General features: G+C 43.4%; 1 protein-coding gene across 1 annotated transcript in view; it reads right to left on the bottom strand.

Annotated features, from left to right (window-relative positions):
* LOC125895771 (uncharacterized) overlaps nt 1-19,485 on the bottom strand; it is a 30,673-nt gene extending 11,188 nt beyond the window's left edge. Inside the window, exons 1-3 of the mRNA XM_049587868.1 lie at nt 19,421-19,485; nt 17,706-18,550; nt 2,850-2,952 (exon numbers count right to left, since the gene is read on the bottom strand). Of these exons, the coding sequence (XP_049443825.1) occupies nt 2,850-2,952; nt 17,706-18,550; nt 19,421-19,485 (1,013 nt within the window). The remainder of the gene's footprint in view (nt 1-2,849; nt 2,953-17,705; nt 18,551-19,420) is intronic.
* Between the last annotated feature and the right edge of the window lie 7,013 nt (nt 19,486-26,498).

The raw sequence follows: 26,498 nt of genomic DNA, 5'->3' as shown, positions 1-26,498 counted from the left end.
GAAAATTAGGCCTATCCTGACCCGAAAAGATGCAGAAAAATTGGTCCATGCTTTTGTTACCTCTAGGCTGGATTACTGTAACTCTCTATTATCAGGTAGCTCTAGTAAGTCCTTAAAAACTCTCCAGCTAATTCAGAATGCAGCAGCACGTGTACTAACAGGAACTAAGAAACGAGATCATATTTCTCCTGTTTTAGCTTCTCTGCACTGGCTCCCTCTGCGCTCTGAGAACGCAGGGTTACTCGTGGTCCCTAAAGTCTCCAAAAGTAGATCAAGAGCCAGAGCCTTCAGCTATCAGGCTCCTCTCCTGTGGAATCATCTTCCTGTTATGGTCCGGGAGGCAGACACCGTCTCCACATTTAAGATTAGACTTAAGACTTTCCTCTTTGATAAAGCTTATAGTTAGGGCTGGCTCAGGCTTGCCCTGTACCAGCCCCTAGTTAGGCTGACTTAGGCCTAGTCTGCCGGAGGACCCCCCATAATACACCAGGCACCTTCTCTCCTTCTCTCTCTCTCTCTCTCTCTCGTATTCTATTACTGCATCTTGCTAACTCGGCCATTCTGGATGTCACTAACTCGGCTTCTTCTCCGGAGCCTTTGTGCTCCACTGTCTCTCAGATTAACTCATATCACAGCGGTGCCTGGACAGCGTTCCGTGTGTGGTTGTGCTGCTGCCGTGGTCCTGCCAGATGCCTCCTACTGCTGCTGCCATCATTAGTCATTAGTCATACTTCTACTGTTATTATACACATATGACTATTGTCACACATGTATACTGCCAGATATTAATACGTACTTTCAACATATTGTACCACAGTAGCCAGAACTATAACTATAATATTATTACTTTCAACAATGTTGTTGTAAGCTACTGTCATTACCTGCATCTCTCTCTCTCTCTCTCTCTCTCTCTCTCTCTCTCTCTCTCTCTCTCTCTGTCTCATTGTGTCATACGGATTACTGTTAATTTGTTATGCTGATCTGTTCTGTACGACATCTATTGTACGTCTGTCCGTCCTGGAAGAGGGATCCCTCCTCAGTTGCTCTTCCTGAGGTTTCTACCGTTTTTTTTCCCCGTTAAAGGGGTTTTTTGGGGGGGAGTTTTTCCTTACCCGCTGCGAGGGTCCTAAGGACAGATGGATGTCGTATGCTGTAAAGCCCTGTGAGGCAAATTGTGATTTGTGATATTGGGCTTTATAAATAAAATTGATTGATCGATTGATTGAATTGATTGATTGAAACATAAAATCTAGATCTTTGGAATAAATAAATTGTTCAAAATGAATGATTTGTTGACAACAGAGTGGGCATTTAGCAATGCCAGTTTAAAGGATAACTTCGGTATTTTTCAACCTGGGCCTTATTTCCCCATGTGTATGTGTGCGTATGATTCATGGGTATGACTCGTTCTAAAATGGGTTCAGTATTGAGAGAGGCGGATGCAACCAGAGCCGCGAAACAAGCTAAAACGGTAACGGGGGCAAATGCGCCCCGTATGAGTTTGCGCATTAAAAGTGCTTTTTTCTTTTTTGTCACTGACCGGTACAGATCGCCAGTGCTATCTCTGTAGATAGCATATTGTAGCGGCCCTGGGACAGTGGTGAGTGTGAATGAGTGGAGTCAGCTGTCAGTCAGTGTTGGAGCAGAGAGGGGGAGGGCGGCCCCGCTGGGTAATGTAAATGAGTATGTGTGTATGAAGTGTGTGTGTTACACCAGAAGAGTCAGAGGACGGAGTCTTTTACGTGCTACCCCCTGGAGTGTTACCGGAGTTTCTGGAGTGCTCAAATAAACGGCCCTTTTTCCCGAACGCAAGAACAGGATGTCGTGCAACACCCCGTACAGCTTTCATAGGCTGCCTTTGTCGGACGGCGAGATGCTGAAGTTGTGGCTAGTTGTGCTACAAATGGATGCTAACACTCCTGTCCAGACACTGCGCCTTGCAGACCATTGGGTCTGCAGTGCTCACTTCTCCCAAGATGACTACTGCCAGCCGAAGAAGAGAAGACATCCAATCCCGAAACACCTCTTCCTCAAGAAAACGGCTGTCCCACAAGTAGAGAGAGCTACAGGCACAGTGGAGCAAAGCTCGTGACATCACACAGCCCAGAGGTAAGGGAAAGGCTAAGTGTGCCATTTACAGAGATAGCACTGGCGATCTGAACCGGTCAGTGGCGGAAAAAAGCACTTTTAATGTGCAAACTTATACAGGACGCATTTGCCCCCATTACCGTTTTAGCTCGTTTCGCGGCTCCCGGCTGCATCCACCTCCCTCAATACTGAACCAGTTTTAGAACGAGTTGTACCTATGAATCATACGCACTCATACACATGGGGTTGAAAAATACCGAAGTTATCCTTCAATGGACTTGGATTGTGCTGAGGTGGTAGTAGGTGCAGGTGCTAGTGGCTGCAGGTACCATGGGTCCGCCCCTGCCCGACTACGTCTTGCTAAAGGGAAGACACATCTCAACTGACATTGGGACTCTGGGAAAACAGGCCTGAGACATGACAGCCTCACACCAGAGTTGGCTGGAAAAAGTTGTATTGGTGTCATGGGCCTGCAGGGGGGGCTAAAGGGAGAGGGAGTGTTAGGAGGAACTGTTTCAGTGACCACTGAGGAAGAGGCTGGGGAGGGGGAGTGTGGTGTAAACAGTCAATCCGTAAGAGCTGTGGACTGGACAGCTAGCAGTGTGAGGTCAATGTTCTGAAACAGAAGACGGGATCCTATATGGGTTAGATGAAGGCGGTCTTGTTTGTTCTTCCAGTGGTCGAACTTGTCAAGTCAGAACTCCCAGGTGCGCAACTGAACTTGGTATTGAGAAAGGTCTTCAGTCTGAGGTCATACTCACCGTTCAGGAAGTGACATATCGTCTCTGTGAAGCTCTGCTCTCATTGGCTGTCTGTCCTGTCCATAACCAGCGCTGTCTGAGGTGGGCGGGGCTTGGCTCTCAGCTGTAAGTCAATCAGAGGACAAATGACATCATCAATAATCTGATTGTTTGACTCCAGAGTGAATCGAGGACCTGAGACATCTGTCCCCACTGACTGGAGACACGTCAGAAAGACACATCAGAGAGACGTCAGAAAGACACATCAGAGACACGTCAGAGAGACACATCACAGAGACGTCAGGAAGACATCAGAGACACGTCAGAGAGACACATCAGAGAGACGTCAGAGAGACACATCAGAGAGACACGTCAGAGAGACGTCAGAAAGACACATCAGAGACATGTCAGAGAGACACATCCGAGACACGTCAGAGAGACACATCAGAGAGACATATCAGAGATACGTCAGAAGGACACATCAGAGAGATGTCAGAGAGACACATCAGAGACACATCAGAGATGTCAGAGAGACACGTCAGAGAGACACATCAGAGACACACAGGTAAAACACCTCCACAGGTAAAACACAGTGCTTAATTTGTAAAATTACAAGTAGGGGAACACTTTGGGCCTCTGCGAGAGCAGTGTTCTGCCACTCCCAAAAGTGGGGGAACGCTTTTTTAAGCGGCACCCGAGCCACCTCACTGCGCAACTCTGAATGGAATGGTTGTGACTAGAGTTGTCACGGTACCAAAATTGGGACCCACGGTACGATACCAGTGAAAGTATCATGGTTCTGAGTAGTATCAGGATACCACACCAAAAATGAGGCAGATGTGCCTTTTGTCATTTATAAAAAGATAAATCACTTTTCTATAATACATCAATGATATTTCAATGGAATAAATTACTTACTGACTTATTCATACTTCAAAAACAGCATCAATAAGTGATTAACATAGGGGGGATCAACATAAAATAAATAAATAAAATCAAAATCAACCAGCCACCCTCCTCCCCTGACAAGTAAAGAACAGTCCCTTCATAAGTAAAGAACAGTCCCTAAAGTGCGGTGAGGTTTGTGGACCGTTACCTGCCACAAAGAGAGAAATGTGAACGGCTCGTTTCTCCTCTGACACGCCACATACCTGTGTGCCACCACGGCTCGGTTGTCCAGGTACTTTTGGGCAGTCATGACACCAACGAAAGAGAAAATTAGGCTACTGGGCCTGGAGTCGGACTTCTATGTCGCCAGTAAGCCGTTATCTTGCGCCGCAGAGCCGCCGTAGGCTATTTGACCGCTGGATTCCAGTCTGTGACCCCCGTTCAACCCACAACCAGCAGGAGTCACCTTTCGTTTCTGCTGCTGGTTGAAATCTGTACTCTTACAGCGTGCTGAATGATTTCTTTTGCTGGCACAAAACTATTTTATTCGCAAATGCGAGTAAAATGCTCACACGTAGAGCTCTGTGGAAAACAAATCACTGCCGACAAGTAAAAAGAAATAAATAATAACTTTCACTGCTCAAAAGCCCTATTCGGACGGGATTAGTTTTACATAGGTACGTGGGGTAAAGTAATAATTACCAGAGATTTTAGTCCCATCTGAATGTGCCATGTCAGTAATCATTACTGCACGATGTCAGTAAAGATTACCGCGACTTTTACCTTCTGTAAAAGGGTCCCAGACAATTACCTCAGGTAATACTAATCCCGTGCGAATAGACCAGCAGTAAATATGTGTGTTAGGGCTGTCAAAAAAAAAAAAAAAATCGAAGTTAGAAATATATTCGAATATATATATTTTTTTATAAGTACGAACCTAAATTTGATAATTCAAATATCATTAATAATTAATTAATACTATCAATAATGTTGTATATCACAGCAAATCCCATTCGGGCGGAGATGGCTCGCGCACAAGCCGGGCCAGAGAGGGACACAGCAAGGGAGGGAGAGGTGCAGACGGAGGAGCCCGCTGCACCAACACCACCCACTGCGCTGTCCGCGATGTGTGACCTGTTCGGGGAGACATACAGGGAGAGTGTTGCACCTGCTGCCTCCCTGCCTACCCTTTCTGAAGAAGAGATGAAACATTACCAGAATGAGACACCACTACGAGCCGACCAGGATCCACTACTGTGGTGGAAAACTACAGGCACACTTAAGTATCCAAACATTGCTCAGATAGCGAGGCAGAAGTTGATCATACCTGGCACTTCAGTGAGGTCAGAACGGGTGTTTTCATCCGAGTGTCACGTTCATACTGCGCCAGCAATAAGCATCTTATTTTTTGTGGGGTTTTTTGTAAAAAAATAAATAAATAAAAATAAAAAAAATAATAATAATAATAATAATAAATTATAATATTATTCAAACTCTACTAAATTAATTTGAAAATATTCGAACTCAATTTCATGGTGCTTTTGACAGTCCTATCATACACACATGATGGCAGGAGGGCACGGCGGTGCGTGAATAGATTTACCCCTCCCTCTTGTGATAGTTTTACTGATATTTCTTATCCCGTGTGAATCGGCCATTAATATTACTGACATCCTGTGGTAAAGTGACATTACCCCATGTGCCCATGTAAAACTAATCCTGTCCGAATAGTGCTAAAGATACTCACATGTCTGGAAAACAAACCACTACGGCAGCATATTGAGTGCCAGGTGGCCAGAGCATGCCGTTATTGACCAACGCGCGCCGTTATTGGACGGCGCATGGACACTCACCCTCTTGCAATTGCACTTTGAACTTATCCCACAGTAGTGGTACGTGACACGCCGTAGTACTACGGTAAGCCACCCTGCAAAACTAGTGACATCGGCCATTACTGTATGTAGTTTTTAGATGTGAAAAGTTCGAGACCCATGCAAATTAGTCCCGAACACACCAGGGCCTTTTCTGAAAAGATCTTGGTATGCGTTCCAGTATGTTCCGGCTCACACTGAGCACTGGTAAAACACCTCTACAGGTAAAACACCTCCACAGGTAAAACACCTCCACAGGTAAACACCTCTACAGGTAAAACACCTCCATAGTTAAAACACCTCCACAGGTAAAACACCTCCACAGGTAAAGCACCTCCACAGGTAAACAGCTCCACAGGTAAACACCTCCATAGTTAAAACACCTCCACAGGTACAACACCTCCACAGGTAAAACACCTCCACAGGTAAAAAGCTCCACAGATAAACACCTCCACAGGTAAAACACCTCCACAGGTGAACACCTCCATAGTTAAAACACCTCCACAGGTAAAACACCTCCACAGGTAAACACCTCCATAGTGAAAACACCTCCACAGGTAAAACACCTCCACAGGTAAACAGCTCCACAGGTAAAACACCTCCATAGTTAAAACACCTTCACAGGTAAAACACCTCCACAGGTAAACACCTCCATAGTTAAAACACCTCCACAGATAAAACACCTCCATAGTTAAAACACCTCCACAGGTAAAACACCTCCATAGTTAAAACACCTCCACAGGAAAACACCTCCACAGGTAAAGACCTCCATAGTTAAAACATCTCCACAGGTAAACAGCTCCACAGGTAAACACCTCCATAGTTAAAACACCTCCACAGGTAAAGACCTCCATAGTTAAAACATCTCCACAGGTAAACAGCTCCACAGGTAAACACCTCCATAGTTAAAACACCTCCACAGGTAAAACACCTCCACAGGTAAAACACCTCCACAGGTAAACACCTCCATAGTTAAAACACCTCCACAGGTAAATGCCTCCATAGTTAAAACACCTCCACAGGTACAACACCTCCACAGGTAAACACCTCCACAGATAAACCACCTCCACAGGTAAACCACCTCCACAGATAAACCATCTCCACAGGTAAACCACTTCCACATGTAAACCACCTCCACAGATAAATCACCTCCACAGGTAAATCCTGTACACCTGTGTATACCCTCCACAAACCCTTTGAATTTTTTTTTCATAGAAACATTAGAGAGCAGACAGACTCAATAGTCCTCAGAGTCTCAGTCTTCAGAGTCCTCAGAGTCCTCAGCGTCTTCACATTCCTCTTAAGCACTATTCAGACGGGATTAGTTTTACATGGGCATGTGGGGTAATGTCACTTTACCACAGGACGTCAGTAATATTAATGGCCGATTCACACGGGATAAGAAATATCAGTAAAACTAGTGGGAGACAAGTGGGAGGGGTAAATCTATTCACGCACCGCCGTGCCCTCCTGCCATCATGTGCGTATGATAGGACTGTCAAAAGCACCATGAAATTGAGTTCGAATATTTTCAAATTAATTTAGTAGAGTTCGAATAATATTATAATTTATTATTATTATTATTATTATTATTTTTTTTTTTTTACAAAAAACCCCACAAAAAATAAGATGCTTATTGCTGGCACAGTATGAACGTGACACTCGGATGAAAACACCCATTCTGACCTCACTGAAGTGCCAGGTATGATCAACTTCTGCCTCGCTATCTGAGCAATGTTTGGATACTTAAGTGTGCCTGTAGTTTTCCACCACAGTGGTGGATCCTGGTCGGCTCGTAGTGGTGTCTCATTCTGGTAACGTTTCATCTCTTCTTCAGAAAGGGTAGGCAGGGAGGCAGCAGGTGCAACACTCTCCCTGTATGTCTCCCCGAACAGGTCACACATCGCGGACAGCGCAGTGGGTGGTGTTGGTGCAGCGGGCTCCTCCGTCTGCACCTCTCCCTCCCTCACTGTGTCCCTCTCTGGCCCGGCTTGTGCGCGAACCATCTTTGCTCGAACGGGATTCGCTGTGATATACAACATTATTGATAGTATTAATTAATTATTAATGATATTCGAATTGTCAAATTTAGGTTCGTACTTATAAAAAAATATATATATTCGAATATATATAACACACATATTTACTGCTGGTCTATTCGCATGGGATTAGTATTACCTGAGGTAATTGTCTGGGACTCTTTTACAGAAGGTAAAAGTCGCAGTAATCTTTACTGACATCGTGCAGTAATGATTACTGACATGGCACATTCGGATGGGACTAACATCTCTGGTAATTGTTACTTTACCCCACGTACCTATGTAAAACTAATCCCGTCCGAATAGGGCTTCAGACTCCTCAGAGTCCCCAGAGTCCTCAGAATCTTCAGAGTCCCCATAGTCCAGAGAGTCTTCAGAGTCCTCAGAGTCTGAGTCCCCAGAATCTTCAGAGTCCCCATAGTCCAGAGAGTCTTCAGAGTCCCCAGAGTCCTCAGAGTCTTCAGAGCCCTCAGAGTCCCCAGAGTCCTCAGAATCTTCAGAGAACCCAGAGTCCTCAGTGCCTCAGAGTCTTCAGAGTCCCCAGAGTCCAGAGAGTCTTCAGAGTCCCCAGAGTCCTCAGAATCTTCAGAGAACCCAGAGTCCTCAGTGCCTCAGAGTCTTCAGAGTCGCCAGAGTCCAGAGAGTCTTCAGAGTCCTCAGAGTCTGTGTCCCCAGAATCTTCAGAGTCCCCATAGTCCAGAGAGTCTTCAGAGTCTTCAGAGTCCCCAGAGTCCAGAGAGTCTTCAGAGTGCCCAGAGTCCTCAGAGTCTTCAGAGTCCCCAGAGTTCTCAGTGTCTCAGAGTCTCCAGAGTCCTCAGAGTCTTCAGAGTCCCCTGAGTCCTCAGAATCTTCAGAGACCCCAGAGTCCTCAGTGCCTCAGAGTCTTCAGAGTCCCTAGAGTTCTCAGTGTCTCAGAGTCCCCAGAGTCCTCAGAGTCTTCAGAGTCTTCAGAGTCCCCAGAGTCCTCAGAGTCTTTAGAGTCCCCAGAGTCCTCGGAGTCTTCAGAGTCCTCAGAGTCCTCAGAGTCTCACAGTCTCAGATTCACCAGAGTCCTCGGAGTCGACTTCCGGTGATGACCTCAACGGAGTGAGACATGTCCTGAGAGTGCTTCTCAGTCTAATCCTTTAATTTAAAGTTTAATCCGCTTTAAATTGTACAAAGACACACAACTAACTTGTTAAGTAAGCGAACAAACTGCAAAGTTAAAAAAAAAAGACCAAAGGAAAGGGGCAAAAACAGCAGCAACTAAAACAATATTTAGCTAACAACATAAAAGAAGCTAAAGTTAGCCCACCCCAAGAAGACGGCTCAGCCACGCTAGCTGCGGAAAACTTGGAGGTGGAAAACGACAATGACCAGGCCGAATCTGCTCCTCCTTGGGCACAGAAGGTTATCTTTGAGCTTGGCTCGGTTCAGCAAAGAATAGAGGAACATCTGCCGGTAATACAAGCCACAACGACCAGGATTGAGTCGGAGCTGTCTGGCCTAGCCACCCATATCACCCAAGCAGAACAGCGCATATCGGAGGTGAAGATCAACTATCACCGCTTGCAGCTAAGTACAAAGTGCTTGAGGCTTCGACAAGCAAAAAGTGGATTACTTGGAGAATTATTCATGGAGGAACAACTTGCATATCGTCAACATCCTAGAAAATATGGAAGGGTCAAACATTAAAACCTTCACAACTGACCTGCTCAAAGCCGTCCTTCAGATCCCAGCTGAACCGGCACCAACCGGCACCGGAGCTGGAGCAAGTGCATAGGCTGGGCGCAGAGCGAGGGCAAAACGACAAGCCACGCATCATCCTCCTCAAACTGCTCTGGTTCGAAGACTTGTATTCAAGTCACAGAAGTTCTTCATATTCCATGATTATTCAGCGGCGGTGTCATGGAAGAGAATGGAATATAATACCATCAGAGCTGTGCTGCACCAGTGGAATATTCCCTTCAGAGTGCTGTTCCCAGCCCGACTACTTGTCAAGATTGGACCGAAGACACACGTGAGTTTGTTTACAACAAGCGGGAGCCCTGAACATGTATAATAATAACACATTTCTTTTGATTAACAAGCTCCCGACTTGAAGGGAGATAAGTGTCTCCCACAAATGTTTTCTTTCTTGGCCATAAAGCCGAGGGTGTCTTTGTTTTAATTTTCAGCTTTTTCATTGTTAACAAACTACAGTTTTAGTTAAGAAATTATGATGGTATTCCTGTTATATGTCTGCTTTATAGATTAATAGATGTGCATAAAGTAGTCTGGAAAAGCTACCATAAGGGTCATTTAAAATTACTCTATACCACTGGGGCTGCACTTAGGTTGACCTGTTCACACAGCGGCATTGGCGGATAACCTCTGGGTTTTAGTTTACATTTTATTTTGGAGCCAGTTGGTTTATTAGGGTCCGGGCAGCTAAGCTGCCAGGAGACTATTGTAATCTTAGTTCTTCTTCTTCTTCTTGCGAGGAAATCATACTTCCCATGGGTGAAAACTCACCAAACTTTGCACAAAGGTCCAGTCTCATGCCAGATATCCTCAACTGTAAACTCAAGCCAATAGTCCTGATGGTGGCGCTACAGCAAGCATCTAAATTTCAAAAATTTGAAAATTCATAACAAATCAAGCATACGTGCTACAACTTAACAACTTTCATCAAACTGTAGCTCCAATACTGAAGAAACTTTTGTACATTTAAACCTATTAAAAATTATGAAGTTCATCACTCTGTTTTTTTCAAAAACTGTAAAACTTTTTAAACCTATTTCGTCCCACAATTTTTGCTCAATTGACACCAAACTTGCTACAGAGCATCTTCAGACTGTCCTACAAAAACTATGTTTCTCAGATTTTTGATTTATCAAAAATTAAGCCTACAGTGCATCAAAATGTTTGACTGTAAACGGTACTGTAAACATATACATGCAAATTCTTGCTAAATAAATCTTCAGTGTTCATGAAAAAAATGACAAAATTCTAGAGTCATGGTAGATGATGTGTGGCAAATTTCAGAATTTTATCTCAAAAACTGAATTTTTGACAGTATTTTGAATTTTGCTCTAATGTGAACAATTGGAGTCAATGTAAAAATGGCAATTTTAAACATCAGTTTTTCACTTATGAAGCAAATCAATCATTATTACAAACAAATTACCAACATCTCCATGCTGTCTAGATGCAATATGTGTATTTTCAGATTTTTGTCTTAATAACTAAATTTTTTACAGTGGTTTCAAATCTGCTTTTCCATGCACGGATGGCTGCTTTCCTACACAACAGTGAATGGCTTACTCACTTTGTGAAGCCACTGTTGCGTTGCTACTTGCTAATTAGCTCAGAGCGGTAGATGACCATCTTAGGTTCCAGAGGTTGCAGATTCGAGCCTCAACTGGTGCAGAATCCATATTGTAATTTAATCATCTTCTTGTGTTCCAGCTTATTGCCTGAGCGTGACTGATCACTGTGCAGCATCTTCAAGTCTTTTTTCTGACAGAAAATCTGCCTTCTCATGCTTGAAAATAAACCAAACTTTGCACAAAGAACCAGTGTCAATACTTCAGTGTGAAACCATCTGAGGCTTCTCACTTTGCACATAGCTCAACTAGTTAAACATCAGTTTTTCACTTATGGAGCAAATCAATCATTGTTACAAACAAATGACCAACATCTCCATGCTATCTAGATGCAATATGTGTATTTTCAGATTTTTGTTTCGATAACTGAATTTTTTACAGTGGTTTGAAATCTGCTTTTCCATGCATCAACAGCTGCTAAACCTGCACGTCTGGCTTAGTCAGTTTGTGAAGCTACACATGAATTGTCACTGACTAATTAGCTCAGTGTGATAGAAATTGATTCTTAGTTTCAGAGGTTGTGAATTCAAGCCTCAGCTGATGCAAAAGGCAGATTGTGTTGCTAAATTCCTAAATGTCTTCCAATTCTTCTGCTTGTTGCTCAGAATTGCCTAAAAATGCCCGGACCCGACCCATCGCTGCGCAGCAGCTATAATTACTATATAGCCTTTTGCTATATCATCTTTATTTTTTATAATTTTTTCTTCACTACTGAGGGTCTATATTTCATAACTAATATCTGTGAACTGAGTTGTTGTGAATATGGGATGGGGGCTAGAGATGGGACAACAACCATGATGGCCATTCGTACACTAACTCCTGAACTACCTAAAAATGTCAAATCAAATAAATAGTCAAAACTTGAACAAGGTAACTGTCTCACGCTGGAATGTAGATGGTCTGAATAGTCCCGTGAAGCATACGTGTATTCTGTGTCACTTGGCAAAACTTAAATCAGAAATAGCATTATTGCAATAAACACACCTCACACAAGCAGAAGTTGGTAAATTGAAACAGAAATTGGTCGGGCAGGTTTACCTACCTCCTTTTTTAATGACCTTAACACTATTTTCCCACAATATGCAGGTAAACCCATTATAATGGCTGGTGACTTCAATGCTGTCCCTAACCCCAAATTAGATAGAAGTACTAAACCCCTTCTTTCAGACCAATCAATTACTGATGCTCTCACTAATCTGTGCAAAAGTGTTTGATGTGTAGTGATTACTAAATCCCGAGGACAGAAATTATACTTTCTATTCAAACCCACACAAATCTTACTCCAGGATAAACGGATTCTGGGTTTCCCAAGAAATAATCTCAAATGTCTGGAACACAGAGATTCGTAACATGATATACAGTGACCACTGTCCCATTACACTGGCATTTTCCCCTTCCCTTCATCATATCAAGTCCTCCATGTGGAAATTAAATAATTCCTTGCTCTTAAATGATAAATTGATAGAAATGATTAATACTGAAACTCAACACGGGCGGCACGGTGGTGTGGTGGTTAGCACTCTCGCCTCACAGCAAGAGGGTTGCCGGTTCGATCCCGGGTGTGGGAGCCCTTCTGTGCGGAGTTTGCATGTTCTCCCCAGCCTCCTCAGTGTGGGTTCTCTCCGGGCACTACGGCTTCCTCCCACAGTACAAAGACATGCAGATTGGGGACTAGGTTAATTGATTACTCTAAATTGTCCATAGGTGTGAATGTGAGCGTGAATGGTTGTTTGTCTCTATGTGTCAGCCCTGTGATAGTCTGGTGACCTGTCCAGGGTGTACCCTGCCTCTCGCCCGATGTCAGCTGGGATAGGCTCCAGCCTCCCCGCGACCCTCAAGAGGATGAAGCGGTTAGAGAATGAATGAATGAAACTCAACACTTCTTTGAATCAAACAGAATCAGTTAATTCATTTGCTACAGTATGGGAAGCATATAAAGCTACACGTAGGGGGTGGCTTATTAGCTTTGCTACTTACCAGAACAAAGAAAGAGACAAAAAAATAGCAGAATATACTAATAAATTGTCTGCACTAGAAACAGCCCACAAAGTAAACCCAACGAATGATCAGCTATATACTGACATGCTGAAAACCAGGTTAGAAATAAAGAATTTAATAAATAAGAATTTGATTTATACTGCTTAAAAACAAAATATTTTGAGGATGGAGACAAGGCTGGAAGATTATTGGCCTACAGGCTGCAAAAGGCGAGGACTTCTCATCTAATTCCCGCAATTAAATCAGATAATAGTGAAATATTAAAGTCCCCACAAGACATCAATACAAAATTTAGGGAATACCATATAACAATGTATTCTTCAGAGATCAACCCAACTCTTGAAGGTTTGGAAAGATTTTTCAGTAAAATGAATTTGCCGACCATATCAACTGCAGATAGAGAAGAGCTTGAAAAAACAGTATTTCAAGAAGAGATTCTCACCTCCATCAAAAAAATGACCAGCGCCAAAGCCCCTGGTGATAATGGGTTCAGCATCAAATTTTATAAAACATTCTCATCTAAGTTAGTTGACAAGCTACAAAGGGTTTTTAATGAGGAAAAAAAGGCCACCTACCTGATTCAACAAACTCCTCCCTCATCACGGTGCTATTGAAACCAAATAGGGACCCATTACAATTTGGAGGATACCGCCCCATTTCACTTCTTAATTCAGAAAGAAAAACACAAGCAAAAATATTTGCAAGAAGACTAGACATATTTTACCTAAACTGATCCATACTGACCAAGTGGGCTTCGTAAAATCCAGACAAATTGCAATATGAGAAAGCTAATTCACACAATGCATTACGCCAATGCAACAACTGATCCAACAATTGCGGTGTCTTTAGATGCAGCAAAGGCATTTGTCCGCATTGAATGCTCATACCTTTTCAAAGCATTGAATAAATTTGGATTTGGTCCAAATTTCATTAACTATATCTTAGCAATATACTCCAGTCCCAAAGCTAGAATAATCACAAACAACATTGTCTCTGAAAATTTTGAACTCAGATGAGGGACGCCTCAGTTTTGCCCTATGCTGTTTTTTTTTTGTTTTTTTTGTCTTTAGAACCTCTAGCTGCACTAATTAGAGAAAATCAAAACATTAAAGGAATTTTAACCCCACTGTCAGACCCTCCAACATCTCTTAAACATATTCTTGAGACTGTGAATGAATTTGGAGCCATCTTGGGATATAAGATAAATTAGGTCAAGACTCAGGCTAAAATTCCCCTTAAATGGTCGCCCGATGGAATGCGCTATCTTGGGGTAACTCTGAAGTCCAATATAAATGATATTGCCCCTTTTAATTTGAAAAAAACTCCTAATTTGAGTCAAGGGTGATACTGAGAGATGGAAATCTCTCCATTTAACCATTTGTGGCAAAATAGATAGTATAAAAATGAATATCATTCCGAGGACCACTTTTCTTGTGGCTGCCATCCCCCTCCCCTTTGATAACTGTTTTTTTAAAGAGATAGATGCAATGCTCAGAGACTTCATATGGAACAACAAAACCCCTAGGATAAGCCGTAAAAACCTCTATGTGGACAGGGAAAAGGGTAACCTGGTTCCAGACCATAGACCCCGCCCACTCAACTGAGTAGGCTTGCATCTCTGGTCTGGCATATTGCAATGAATTTGCGATTTATCTCATCCAAATGATGGACAGACCAATGAACGCCGGGGGTGGGGGCGGGTCTAGCAATTAGCCAATCAGCGCCACATTGATGTCAAGCTGTGCTCTGGTGGGTAACTGGTGAGGATAGCATCAATGGCGACCACTACAGATCCTACAGACCACATTAACGATGCTATGGAAGTATTTTGTCGCTACTCGCGTTAATGGAGGACCAAATTAAGGAAGCTGCTAAACTGGATTTAACAGCAATGTAGCTGGGCGTGCACGACGACGGAGACATTTTAAATGGGCAATGCTCGCTTGTTTTTCGGCACCCCTGAGGCATGGATATTAATGACGTCAGATTCTGGGTGAGTCGTTGATCTCTACTGATTGGTTAGGGAAACATCAAATTCCCTCCCCCTTGTAAATCGCCTTCAATGGAGGCGATGTCAGACTGAAGGTTCTGGGAGCTTCAGTCTGACACTCAGGCTATGAAAAGGGAGGCCTTGGCCTTCCAAATGTGTACAAGTATTATATGGCATTTAACTCTAGATACCCCCTTAAATGGGGCTATGGCTCTGACCTGAGGGACACAAAATGGGAAAGTATAGAGCAGGAAATTTTAGATGGGTTAAATGATAGGATCACATTACAAAGACTGTGGTATACCCCCTTTTTTAAAAACACTGAAAACCCTTTGATCAAGTTTCCGTGCTCCATAGCTAAAACATTCCAGAGCATGATCAATTTAAAAATTAGCAATTCTCCATGGATTTCACTTTGGCATAAGTACAGGTTCACACTGAATGGCCGGCCACTAAGAAATGAGGTCTGGCATTCCAAAGGTGTCAAAATTCTAGAAGACATAATAAATCAACATGAGAGAAAAACTGAAAATGTTTGAGCAGCTTAAAGTTACATATGGTATTGAAAATGAAGATTATTTAAAATACATGCAAATAAGGTCACATTTGACCAAATATTTGGGTGAAGCTGTAATTATACCCAAAGTGACTGAAACCGAGTCCAAATTAGAATTAACAATCAAACAGAAGGTCAAAATTGCATCGAACTTGTATAAACTTATAAATAATACATCAGGAGACAAATGGAAAGGGGTTCAAAGAAAATGGGAAACAGACCTCGATATATCATGGGAAACTGAAGAATCGGACCATATCTGTAAAACAGTACACAGAGTTTCCAAATCGGTAAAGAATAAAATGATTAATTATAATCTTGTACATAGGATATATTTTACTCCAGTTAGATTGTATAAGATGGGTTTATCTGAGTCTGACCTCTGTTGGCACTGTGAGCAAGATAAAGGTACCTTCTATCATATGGTATGGGCCTGTACTAAAGTAAAGACATTCTGGGACAAGGTTACTCATTCTCTGGGAAATATCATGGGCACTACTGTTCACTGTGATCCTGCATTGTGTCTCTTGAATTACACCTCAGAAAGGAACAGGTCCAAACAAGACAGACGGATCCTGACAACTGGATATATGACAGCCAAAAGACTGATAGCAACAAACTGGAAGGATGCAGACAAACTGATAGAGGGACAATGGCTTCATACTTTTCTTGAGACTATTTCCGTGGAGGGAGCGGCGTCCAGTCTTTCTGAACTGTATAATAAAGAGCAACAAGTGTGGAAAGACATAATGGACACTATTTGTAAAATACCTACATTCCCTAGATTCATGAGAATCTAGGGAATGTAGATTCTGTGCCACATAATTGGCCCATTAACATCCTGGTAACGAACGTTCCATGCCCAGGACTGACACATAGAGACAGACAACCATTCACGCTCACATTCATACCTACGGACAATTTAGAGTTATCAATTAACCTGCATGTCTTTGGACTGTGGGAGGAAGCTGGAGTGCCTGGACAGAACCCACGCTGACACGGGGAGAACATGCAAACTCCGCACAGAAGGGCTCCCACACCCGGGATCGAACCAGCAACCCTCTTGCTGTGAGGCGAGAGTGCTCCACCACCACCACCACACCACCATGCTGCCCCCCCTCTGGTAGTTTCTTTTTGTATTTATTTCCTTTTTTTTTGTTTTTTCTTTTTATCAAATATATTTTGAAGAATATGTGTAATGTAGTGTCCTTTTTCTATATGTTAAAAACAATAAAATTTCAAGTTAAAAGGTTAAGTCCTCAGAGTCTCACAGTCTCAGAGTCCCCAGAGTCTTCAGAGTCCACAGGGTCTCACAGTCTCAGAGTCCCCGGAGTCTTCAGAGTCCACAGGGTCTCACAGTCTCAGAGTCCCCGGAGTCCTCGGAGTCTTCAGAGTCCTCAGAGTCCCCAGAGTCTTCAGAGTCCACAGGGTCTCACAGTCTCAGAGTCCCCAGAGTCCTCGGAGTCTTCGGAGTCTTCAGAGTCCTCAGTGTCTCAGAGTCTTCAGAGTCCTCAGAGTCTTCAGAGTCCTCAGTGTCTCAGAGTCTGCTGCTTCATGTTGTGAATGTCTGGTCAGGTTCTCAACCAGAGATTCAGGGACCCTTTGAGTATCCTCAGCGGAGTCCATCAGGTCCAGTGTTCTGTTCTGGCAGCAGTAGCTCAGTCCCTAGGGACTTGGGTTGGGAACCGGAGGGACGCCTGTTCAAGTCCCCGTCTGGACCAAAATATGGAGCGTGGACTGGTGGCTGGAGAGGTGCCAGTTCACCTCCTGGGCACTGCCGATGTGCCCTTGAGCAAGGCACCGAACCCCCCAACCGCTCGGGGCGCCTCACCAAGGGCAGCTCCCTCACTCTGACATCTCTCCACTTTGTGCATGTATAGGTCCTGTTTGTGCATGTGTGTGTGTGTTTCAGACCTGTGTGTAACTGACAAGCAAGAGTGAAAACATTGAATTTCCCCTCAGGGGGATTAATAAAGGAAATAGACTTAAACTGTCCACACAGACCAGAACCCAGCATCATCATTCTGATCATAGGCTCCGCTTCTTGCTCAAGAACGACAGACCGAGGTCCCTGAAGACAGACCTGTGACATCATGAAACCTGTGACATCATGTGACAGGTGTCAGGTGTGCTCTCTACTCATCTGTATGTCATGTATGTCACTGTGATGACACATGAAGGTTCTCACCTGTTGTCTCTGAGGAGGAGCTCTTCCACCCCTTGAGCTCAGGCCCTGGTCGGAGCTCCATGTAGGGGGGCGGAGCAGCAGGCGTCTCCTGCTCTGATGTTGTGCCGTTGAGCCTGATGCTCTGTGACATCATTGCTGATGTCACAGGTGGAGGAGATGGGGAGGGTTGACATTTGAAACTGGGTGAAGTCAGCTGGTCGGGGGCGTAGGGATTGATTGGAAAATCTGTAGTGGGCGTGACCTGAGGGATGGTCATCTCGTTTCCATTAAGTTCCACCTGATTGGTCCTCCTCCTCACCTGGTCGTTAGCGTCACAGCCAGCCCCGTCCCCTCCCCCCGTTGGTGTGACAGAGCCGATGTAGGTCTCTCTGATTGGCTCGGTGTGCAGGTTGAGGCAGGGCCTGTACAGACTCCGTCCCCGCTCTTGAGGTACAGGTGGGCACAGACAGAGGTTCAGGCTGGAGCGACAGGTTTTGCACTGACCCGCCCTGTCCAAGGGCTTCCGTCCTCTTTGCCATCTGTCAACAACGTGCCCTGCTCCCTGTGGCCCAGACCCTGGTCCTGCCCTGCCATTGATGTAGTGGTTCAAGTCTGGTTTAGAAACCAGGACCTCAGTCCCTCGCTGCACCCCTCGTCTCCTCTGCTGCTGTCGCTCCAGGTAACGGGACTCCGCTTCCGTCTCTGTCTCATCCTCAAAACGCAGACGACGAGTTGGAGATGCCACCGGGCATCGCTTCGACACCCTGACAGCTGATTTGCTGCTGGATGAGTCATTCAGGTGTCCTGATAAAGAGGTCACGCCCTCCAACCTCACCTGGTGGACAGGATGCAGCTGGACCCCCGACCTGTGTACAGAACACCGTTACAGGACTGGGATCAGTTTACCGTGATGGGTTGCATCATCTTGACAGGATGTGACATCATGAAGCTAAAACATTTAAGTGTAACAGAGGTGACGGAGAGTGGTGGAGCTTATTTAAAGTGACGTGCGAGGTGATGGTCTGGGGAATAATTCATGTCCCTCTTTTTACTATGGCCGAATAAAAACAAGCAATGAGATCCCAGGATTCTCCAAGCACCACCGCAGTCAAATAAGGCGCTGCAGATCAAACGTATGACATCAGACATCAATCAATCAACCAATCAATCAATCAATCAATCGATCGATCGATCAATTTGTGTCCCGACAGTCCTCACAGTCCCTACAGTCCCTTCAGTCCTCACAGTCCCCACAGTCCCCACAGTCCCTTCAGTCCTCACAGTCCCTACAGTCCCCACAGTCCTCACAGTCACTACAGTCCTCACAGTCAATACAGTCCCCACAGTCCCTACAGTTCTCACAGTCACTACAGTCCCCACAGTCCCTACAGTCCCGACAGTCCCTTCAGTCCTCACAGTCACTACAGTCATTACAGTCTGTACAGTCCCTACAGTCCCCACAGTCTTTACAGTCCCCACAGTGCCTACAGTCCCCACAGTCCCTGCAGTCCTCGCAGTCCTCACAGTCCCCACGGTCCCTAGAGTCCCTGCAGCCCTTTCGAATCTTTGCACTCTTTGAACAGTAAGACTTTTCCTGATGTCATGACCACCGTTTCAGTTCTGTTCCCATATACCTGTGTCTGAACTGGCATGTTGAAAAAAAACACCTGTACCAGTACGTGTGTGTGTATTAGTGTGTGTGTGTGTGTGTGTGTGTGTGTGTGTGTGTTACTCACAGAGTGTCTGTGTCGGGGGTCAGCAGGTCATGGTCGGCTCTCAGTGGAACGCAGCGACGCTTCATACGAGCTCTGTCCTCACACTGCTGCTGCCGCGGCAACCAAGCTGACACAAAGAGACTGAATACACACACACATACAACGGTTGGGGGAGGGGAGAGGATGACATCAGCAGCTCTGATTGGTCGGTTTGATAGAAGAAGGAGGATTAAACTGAGCAGCTCGTCAGAAGTAATTAACCTGACGAGACCACAGACTGTTTACATCAGCACTCACTGACAGTGTGTTACTGTGTGTGTGTGTGTGTGTGTGTGTGTGGTCTTCAGGTGAGACTGATCATGTGAGTCATTGGTCCTCATGCAGCAGCATCCTCTTAAATCTCTGTCATGACAAAAAAATAACAACAGAAATAAACATTATGAATCATCGAGATCTGCTCAACCCAGGTGTGCTGCACGACTACCGGTCACCTGTCAGCACAGGTAGAGCAGGAGCCCCATATACAAAGGTAATGTTTATGCTGCAGAGACCGCAGGTTTGATTCCAGCCCTTGTCACCCCCTCTCTGCTGCTCCACTCTTCTGACTGTCATTAAGACAGACTGATGCGTGAACTGAACATTTTATTCCCTGGATGTTAATTTACAAGACCTGAAGCTGACAGCAGCAGACACACCTGAGCAGGTAACACACACACAAACACACAGACACACACACACACACACACACACACACACACACTGTGAGTTCAGTGTTTGACTGTAATTCTGGATCCAGTCCTCAGTGGGTTGATGGTTTTAGATCCAGTCCTCAGTGGGTCGATGGTTTTGGATCCAGTCCTCAGTGGGTCGATGGTTTTGGTTGTTATGTCATTTTATTCTCAGTAAAGATTTTATATTCATCAGGATCTGATTATTTAAATGGTTCCTTCAACAAGGTGTTTTAGCATCGTCACCAGTTCTGTTTCCTGTCTGTAGGACTGTCTGTTTATTTATTTATTTTATTTAACCTTTATTTAACTAGGAGGTCCCACTGAGATTAAAAACCTCTTTTTCAAGGGAGACCTGGCCAAGACAGGCAGCAGCATAAAATAAAGACAGTTACAGACATAACATAAAAAGGACAACATCATAGGAGTACATGCAGTAAAAAGTAAATTAGTAATAATTTTACTTAAACTAGTTCATTGCACAGAATTAAGAGCACTGACAGCTTAAAGAAGCTGCCTCTAAGTCCCTAAGTTTAGATTTACACTCATTTAGAGAAACTAGGCAGTCCAGTTGTAAGATATTTTGCAGACTGTTCCATGCAGTGGGGGCAGAATAAGCAAATGTCTTTTTCCCAAGCTCAGTACGGAGGTTTGAGACTACAAGTAGGTAAAGGTCATGGGAGCGCAAGGAGTATTGTCCGGTACTCCTTGGCATGGTAAGGACACATAGGTAAGATGGAAGCAAACCTAAAACTGCCTTGTATATGACAATATACCAATGATGAAGCCTGCGGGTGGCCAAAGAGGGCCATCCCACCGAGAATATAACTCACAATGATGAATCAGGACTTAACAATGAGTTATAAATCTCAGGGCAGCATGACAAGCTGTATCAATTTTATGAAGACACTGAGCAGAAGCATGCATGTACAAAACATCACCGTAGTCAAGCACAGATAAAAAAAAAAAGTGGCAGCAACAAGCTCCTTTTTTACAAGTAAAGAAAAAAAACACAACTTATCACGAAAATAGAAACCCAATTTCAGTCTCAGTTTTTCACTAGTTGAAGCACATGTGCTTTAAAAGTGAGGGAGTCATCAATTAAAATACCCATATATTTATGAGAACTAACAGTCTCTATGCTCCTTCCATCCAGAGTGATCACAGCAGAGATGTGTGCTCTAGACTTTGAGTTACTGAAGATCAGAAGTTTTGTCTTTTCAGTATTAAGAGCAAGCTTTAGCTGAACTAGGGTATCCTGAATAACATTAAAAGCACCTTGCAGGTGCTCAATGGCCAGGACAAGAGTAGATGCACAACAGTAAATGACTGTGTCATCGGCATAGAAATGAACCTTGAATGAACAAATGAACCAGACACATTTTGACCCAGGTTATTTATATACAGGGTAAATAAAAGAGGACCTAAGATAGAACCCTGTGGTACACCTTTGCAGACAGATACAAATTCAGAACATAGACCATCATGTCTCATGCACTGAGATTTGTCACTAAGATAGTCTGAAAACAATGCAACTGATTGCTCTGAGAGTCCTGACTGAAGAAGTCTAAGCTTTAAAACATTGTGATCAACAGTACTGAAAGCTTTAGACAGATCAATAAAAAGTGACACACAGTGCTGTTTCTTATCAAGTGCAACTGAGATGTCATTTACTACCTTCAGGGCAGCTGTGATGGTACTGTGCTTTTTCCTAAAGCCTGATTGATATAAAGAAAGAATGCCATTGTTAGATAGAAACTCTTTTGATTGGTTACTAACCAGAGTTTCAAGGATTTTGGCCAACACTGATAGGTTTGTTATCGGCCTGTAGTTGTTTAAACAAGCTGGGTCACCCCCCTTCAGTAAAGGGAGGACAAAAGCAGATTTCCACAGCCTAGGAATAGCCTTAGTTTCCACTGAAAGATTAAAAATATATGTTAGAGGCCTTGCTATAAAATCAGATGCCACTTTCAGGAAGTAAGGTTCAATTAGATCAGGCTCTGATGTTTTCTAGGATCTACATTCTTTAAGGCTTTGCAAACTTCCTGCACAGAAAAAGGTGCAAGGTTAAAAACTTGACCAGTATACACCGGCACACCAGTACAGGTAGTAGTAGTAAAGTTTGTTTATTCATGGGATAAACCCCTTGAGTTGTCACAACTCGTTTTCGAGGGGGTCCCACACACATAATTTGAACAATACAACACAACTCAGCACAACACAACAGAATAAGAGACAATACAGTAAAATAAAATACAGTCAGACAATACAGTGAAAAATAATATAACAAGACAGGACAAACAAACAAAAGTCATTCAGACAAGTTGCAACCACAGTTTGGACCAATGTTCGATAAAATATGATGATAAATTCAATGAAAGCATGAACAAGTTGTTTCCATATGGGAAGACAGAGCTTGTTTAAAACAACTTAGGGGTGAAGAAGATCTAATACCCACAGGTAAGTGATTCCAATCATTTGGAGCTTGAAACATAAATGCTTTTCTACCGATTGATTTACTAGTACATGGAACAGAAAAATAGTGTTGGGTGGAGTGTCTGGTATGATAATTAGAGGTAAGTTGGACAAAATATTGTTTAAGATATGGGGGGTAGTTAAAGTAAATATATTTAAATAAGAATTGCAGCCAGTGCATCTGTACAGGGTTTCCCAGATGTAGAATGAGCAGAATGAAACAAGGAGCCGGAAGATATAAAATGCTCATTAAAACAATTCAAGATCTCCATTTTGTCATGCACAACAATAGAGTCCTTCATAACACAGGTAGGTAGAACATGAGAATTTTTACTCACAGAAAGTGACTTTATGGTTTTCCAGAACCTCCTTGGGTTATTTAAATTTTCAGTGGTGACAGACAAGTAATATTCTGATTTGACTTTCTTAATTAAAGAAGAACATTTATTTCTTAGTTGTCTAAAAACAAGCCAGTCTGAGGTGGATCATGTGGTCCTTGCTTTAGCCCAGGCTAAGTTCCTCTCATGAACAGTGTCTGCTAGTTCAGAGGCGAACCAGGGGTTATCACGACCCTTTAATCTGTACCTCCTATAGGGAGCATGAGTGTTAATGATTTTAGTAAACGCATCTTTAAAAAAGGCCCATGCTGTCTCCACATCAAGGATCAGCTCAGTTCTATCCCAATTGAAATGGTCTAAATTGTGATAAAATCCTTGCTCAATAAAAAGTTTAAGATTCCTCTTAGGAACAATACGTGGCTTTAATTTGGGCACCTTAGTGTTCCTTAAAGCAGCAACAACACGGTGGCTGCTTAAGTCATTGCAAAACACACCGATAGCTGAAAATTTATGAGGAACATTTACAAGAATCAAGTCAATTAAGGTGGACTTCTCAATACATTTAAGATTTGGATGAGTGGGTGAGTTAATCAGCTGGGTAAGATTGACAGAATCACAAAAGGATTTGAACTCATCACATACTGGCTTAAGCCAATCCAAATTTAGATCACCAGCTAAAACAAGTTCATTGTGCTTTAGTCTGAATAAAAGGTGTGGCAAAGAATGCAATGCATCTTTTGAGGCAGACTGAGGCCTATAACAACCAACAACAAGTTATGTTTATGGTTTTGGCAATTTCCACATTTAAAGCCAGGAATTCCAAGTGCTTACAGATTCAGACAGAACAACCCAGGGGTCCGTTTCACAAAGCAGGTTCAACAAACTCTTAGTCTAATCCTGAACTCTGAGTTGATGTACTCTGAGATAGGAAACTCTGAGTTTCCGGTTCCAGAACAGCTGATTTGAATCAGTTTAATCAACTCGGAGTAGTTTCAGCTGGAGTTAAGCGCCTGCACCACAACTATAAAAAGCCAGCATCAATGGAGCCCCGATTCGACGAGTCACCATGGCAACGGGGAAGAGGAAAGCCGCGTTTTTCACCCCACTAGAATTAGAAATCTTAATGCGCTCATACGGCGAGTTTGCACACGTTTTCAAAACGAAGTGCAACACCGCTGCAGCTGCAAAAGAGAGGGAGACGGCGTGGGAGAACATTGCTGCTCAGGTCAATGATTAAGTTTAAATGTAGTCCTTTGCAATCACAATAATATTACAGGGGAAAACTGCTTGAATGGTAGCCTATTAATTTATTTCATTTAGGTGCAATCCCGCGGGGAGAAGCGCACTAGGCTGCAGTTTAGGATGAAATATAAAAACATTGTTCAAACAGGTAAGACCTCGGCATAATCTCATGGGGGTACCTCATTTTGATCATGTTTTACATTGTAAAGTAAATATTAAGTGGCTGTTTGACTGTGCAGTTGTTTTATCCCCAACATAATGCTGTTTTCACACACATAAATGTCTTCTCATCTATATCGTGTTCTGTTAAATAATTAAGCCTATTTAAACTTACACAGACTTCTACTCAGCCAACAGAAAGAAGGCAGATGCCCGTAAAACGAGCACACTTTTCTGACCGCCCTGCATACAGTTGCCTTACTCAAGTGCTCAGCGTCTCCGACATTGTACAAAAAACTTCCATTTGCAAAGAAACGCAGGGCAACACACAATATCTGCTGGGATGTGAGAGCATGACTACGATTGGTAATGTTGCAAATGTAAGGACGGATTAGGTTGTGTATGTAGATGATGGACTGTGATGTGAAACGGTACAGCTCAAAAAGATAATTGTGTGGAAATGCTAAAACATCTATGCGCGGTCTGATAACCATCTCCCAACGAATATTTAACTATCTGCGCAGTAATGCTGCATCTTCATCCACGGGATCATTATCAAAAGGACATGCCATGTTAGTGGAAAAAAGTCGCCACCTACTGTGCCTACATGGACTTCTAATATACTGACTCTGATTTTTTTTTAAATGACAGACGGCAGAACCAGGCTACGCCAAAACTTGCCTGCTGACTGAATGAATGAGGAAATCAAATGGAGTGTGTAGCTCTGAAAGAGGGCGGAGACAGAGAGAAACTGGAGGTTCATTGAGAAAAACCTGGTCCCGACCAGGTTAGGTTCATAGAGTCTGTTACTACGGTAACTGACCGAGAGCTTAAGTTACCTCGCTCTCTGAAACAGGCTAGAGTTACCCCTCTTTCTCTGGTTTGAGTTACCTCCCTTTTTGAAACGGAAAACTCAGAGTTTCCCTCATTTCAGGGTTAACAGACTCTGAGTTTTCACTAAACCTGCTTTGTGAAACGGACCCCTGGTGTGGAGACAAAAATAGCAACACTGCCTCCTTTCTTAAGTCTGTCAGAGCAATAAACATTGTATCCATCAAAGTCAATATCTGAATCAGAAACTTATTTCGTTAACCTAGTTTCAGATATTACAACAATGTCCACCTCAGTTGAATTAACCCATATTCGAACCATGTCCATTTTTGATAACAAGCTGCGTACATTAAGATGAATAATACTTAAACCAGACAGATGTTTAAAGTCAGCTGGGGTTGAAATACATTGCAGCTCAGGACCATGATTAGGCTGCACGTTACCAGACATAAGTAGTAATAAAACAATCAACCATTTCTGTTTAGCTATATTAAACCTTAGTGGTTTAATTAAAGTATCTCTCTTGGTATGTAGTCCTAATACAAAGACACAAGAAAGAGTAAAATTGTCTTTTAGAGCCATAAGGCTGAGCAGACGTGTTAAGTCCATAGCTTCAATGGTGAGAGTTAAAGGCTGGGGTAACAATGTAGAACCCAGCAGGCTGCACTGTCATAATGACAGGAGCGATCCCAATAGACCCGGGAATGCAGGACTATGGTTGAGCCGTAACGAGTCCTGACCAAAGAGCCCATGAGGAGGACAAATAAAAAACTGGCTTTGAGCAATATTGTCTCTCAGTTCCTAGCAACAAGTATGAAATAGCAGCTAGCACCGTAGCACAGTCTAGCTTTGTGAGCTGGGGATGACCGCCGTCGTCAGCCCGAAGGGAATCCTGTGCGTGACGTCACTCACTCAGTCACTCACTCAGTCACTCACTCACAACCAGGAAGTCAGAACCAGCAGAACAGCGCTGCGAATGAAATAGGCTAATTTAAAACCTAAGATGAGGACCAGTCTGGGTCTAGAATGATAACTTAAAACAGAGCAGCCAGGAAAGAAGCACTTCCCTTCATCATGCGAAGACTGAGCTTGTCAAAATCAGACAGTAATGTGTTGAAACCATTGGTTGACATCCAGCATCGTAGGGCTCCGGAAACCGTCAGGCAGAACGATAGGGTACTGCTGCCATGAACAAATTTAAAATCAGGACCATCCAGTATGAAAAACAATATATAACCCCTAGAATCAGAGGGAGAAATAAGCACTTCCCTTTGAAATGCGAGGTTTGGGCCCATCAGTAAAAGAGTGTCGATATGACAGCTTCAC

This window comes from Epinephelus fuscoguttatus, linkage group LG10 (genome assembly GCF_011397635.1).
Source record: "Epinephelus fuscoguttatus linkage group LG10, E.fuscoguttatus.final_Chr_v1".
Classification (NCBI taxonomy): Eukaryota; Metazoa; Chordata; class Actinopteri; order Perciformes; family Serranidae; genus Epinephelus; species Epinephelus fuscoguttatus.
Note: the sequence above shows the minus strand (reverse complement) of the source record. Positions and strands in the feature narration are given on the sequence as shown.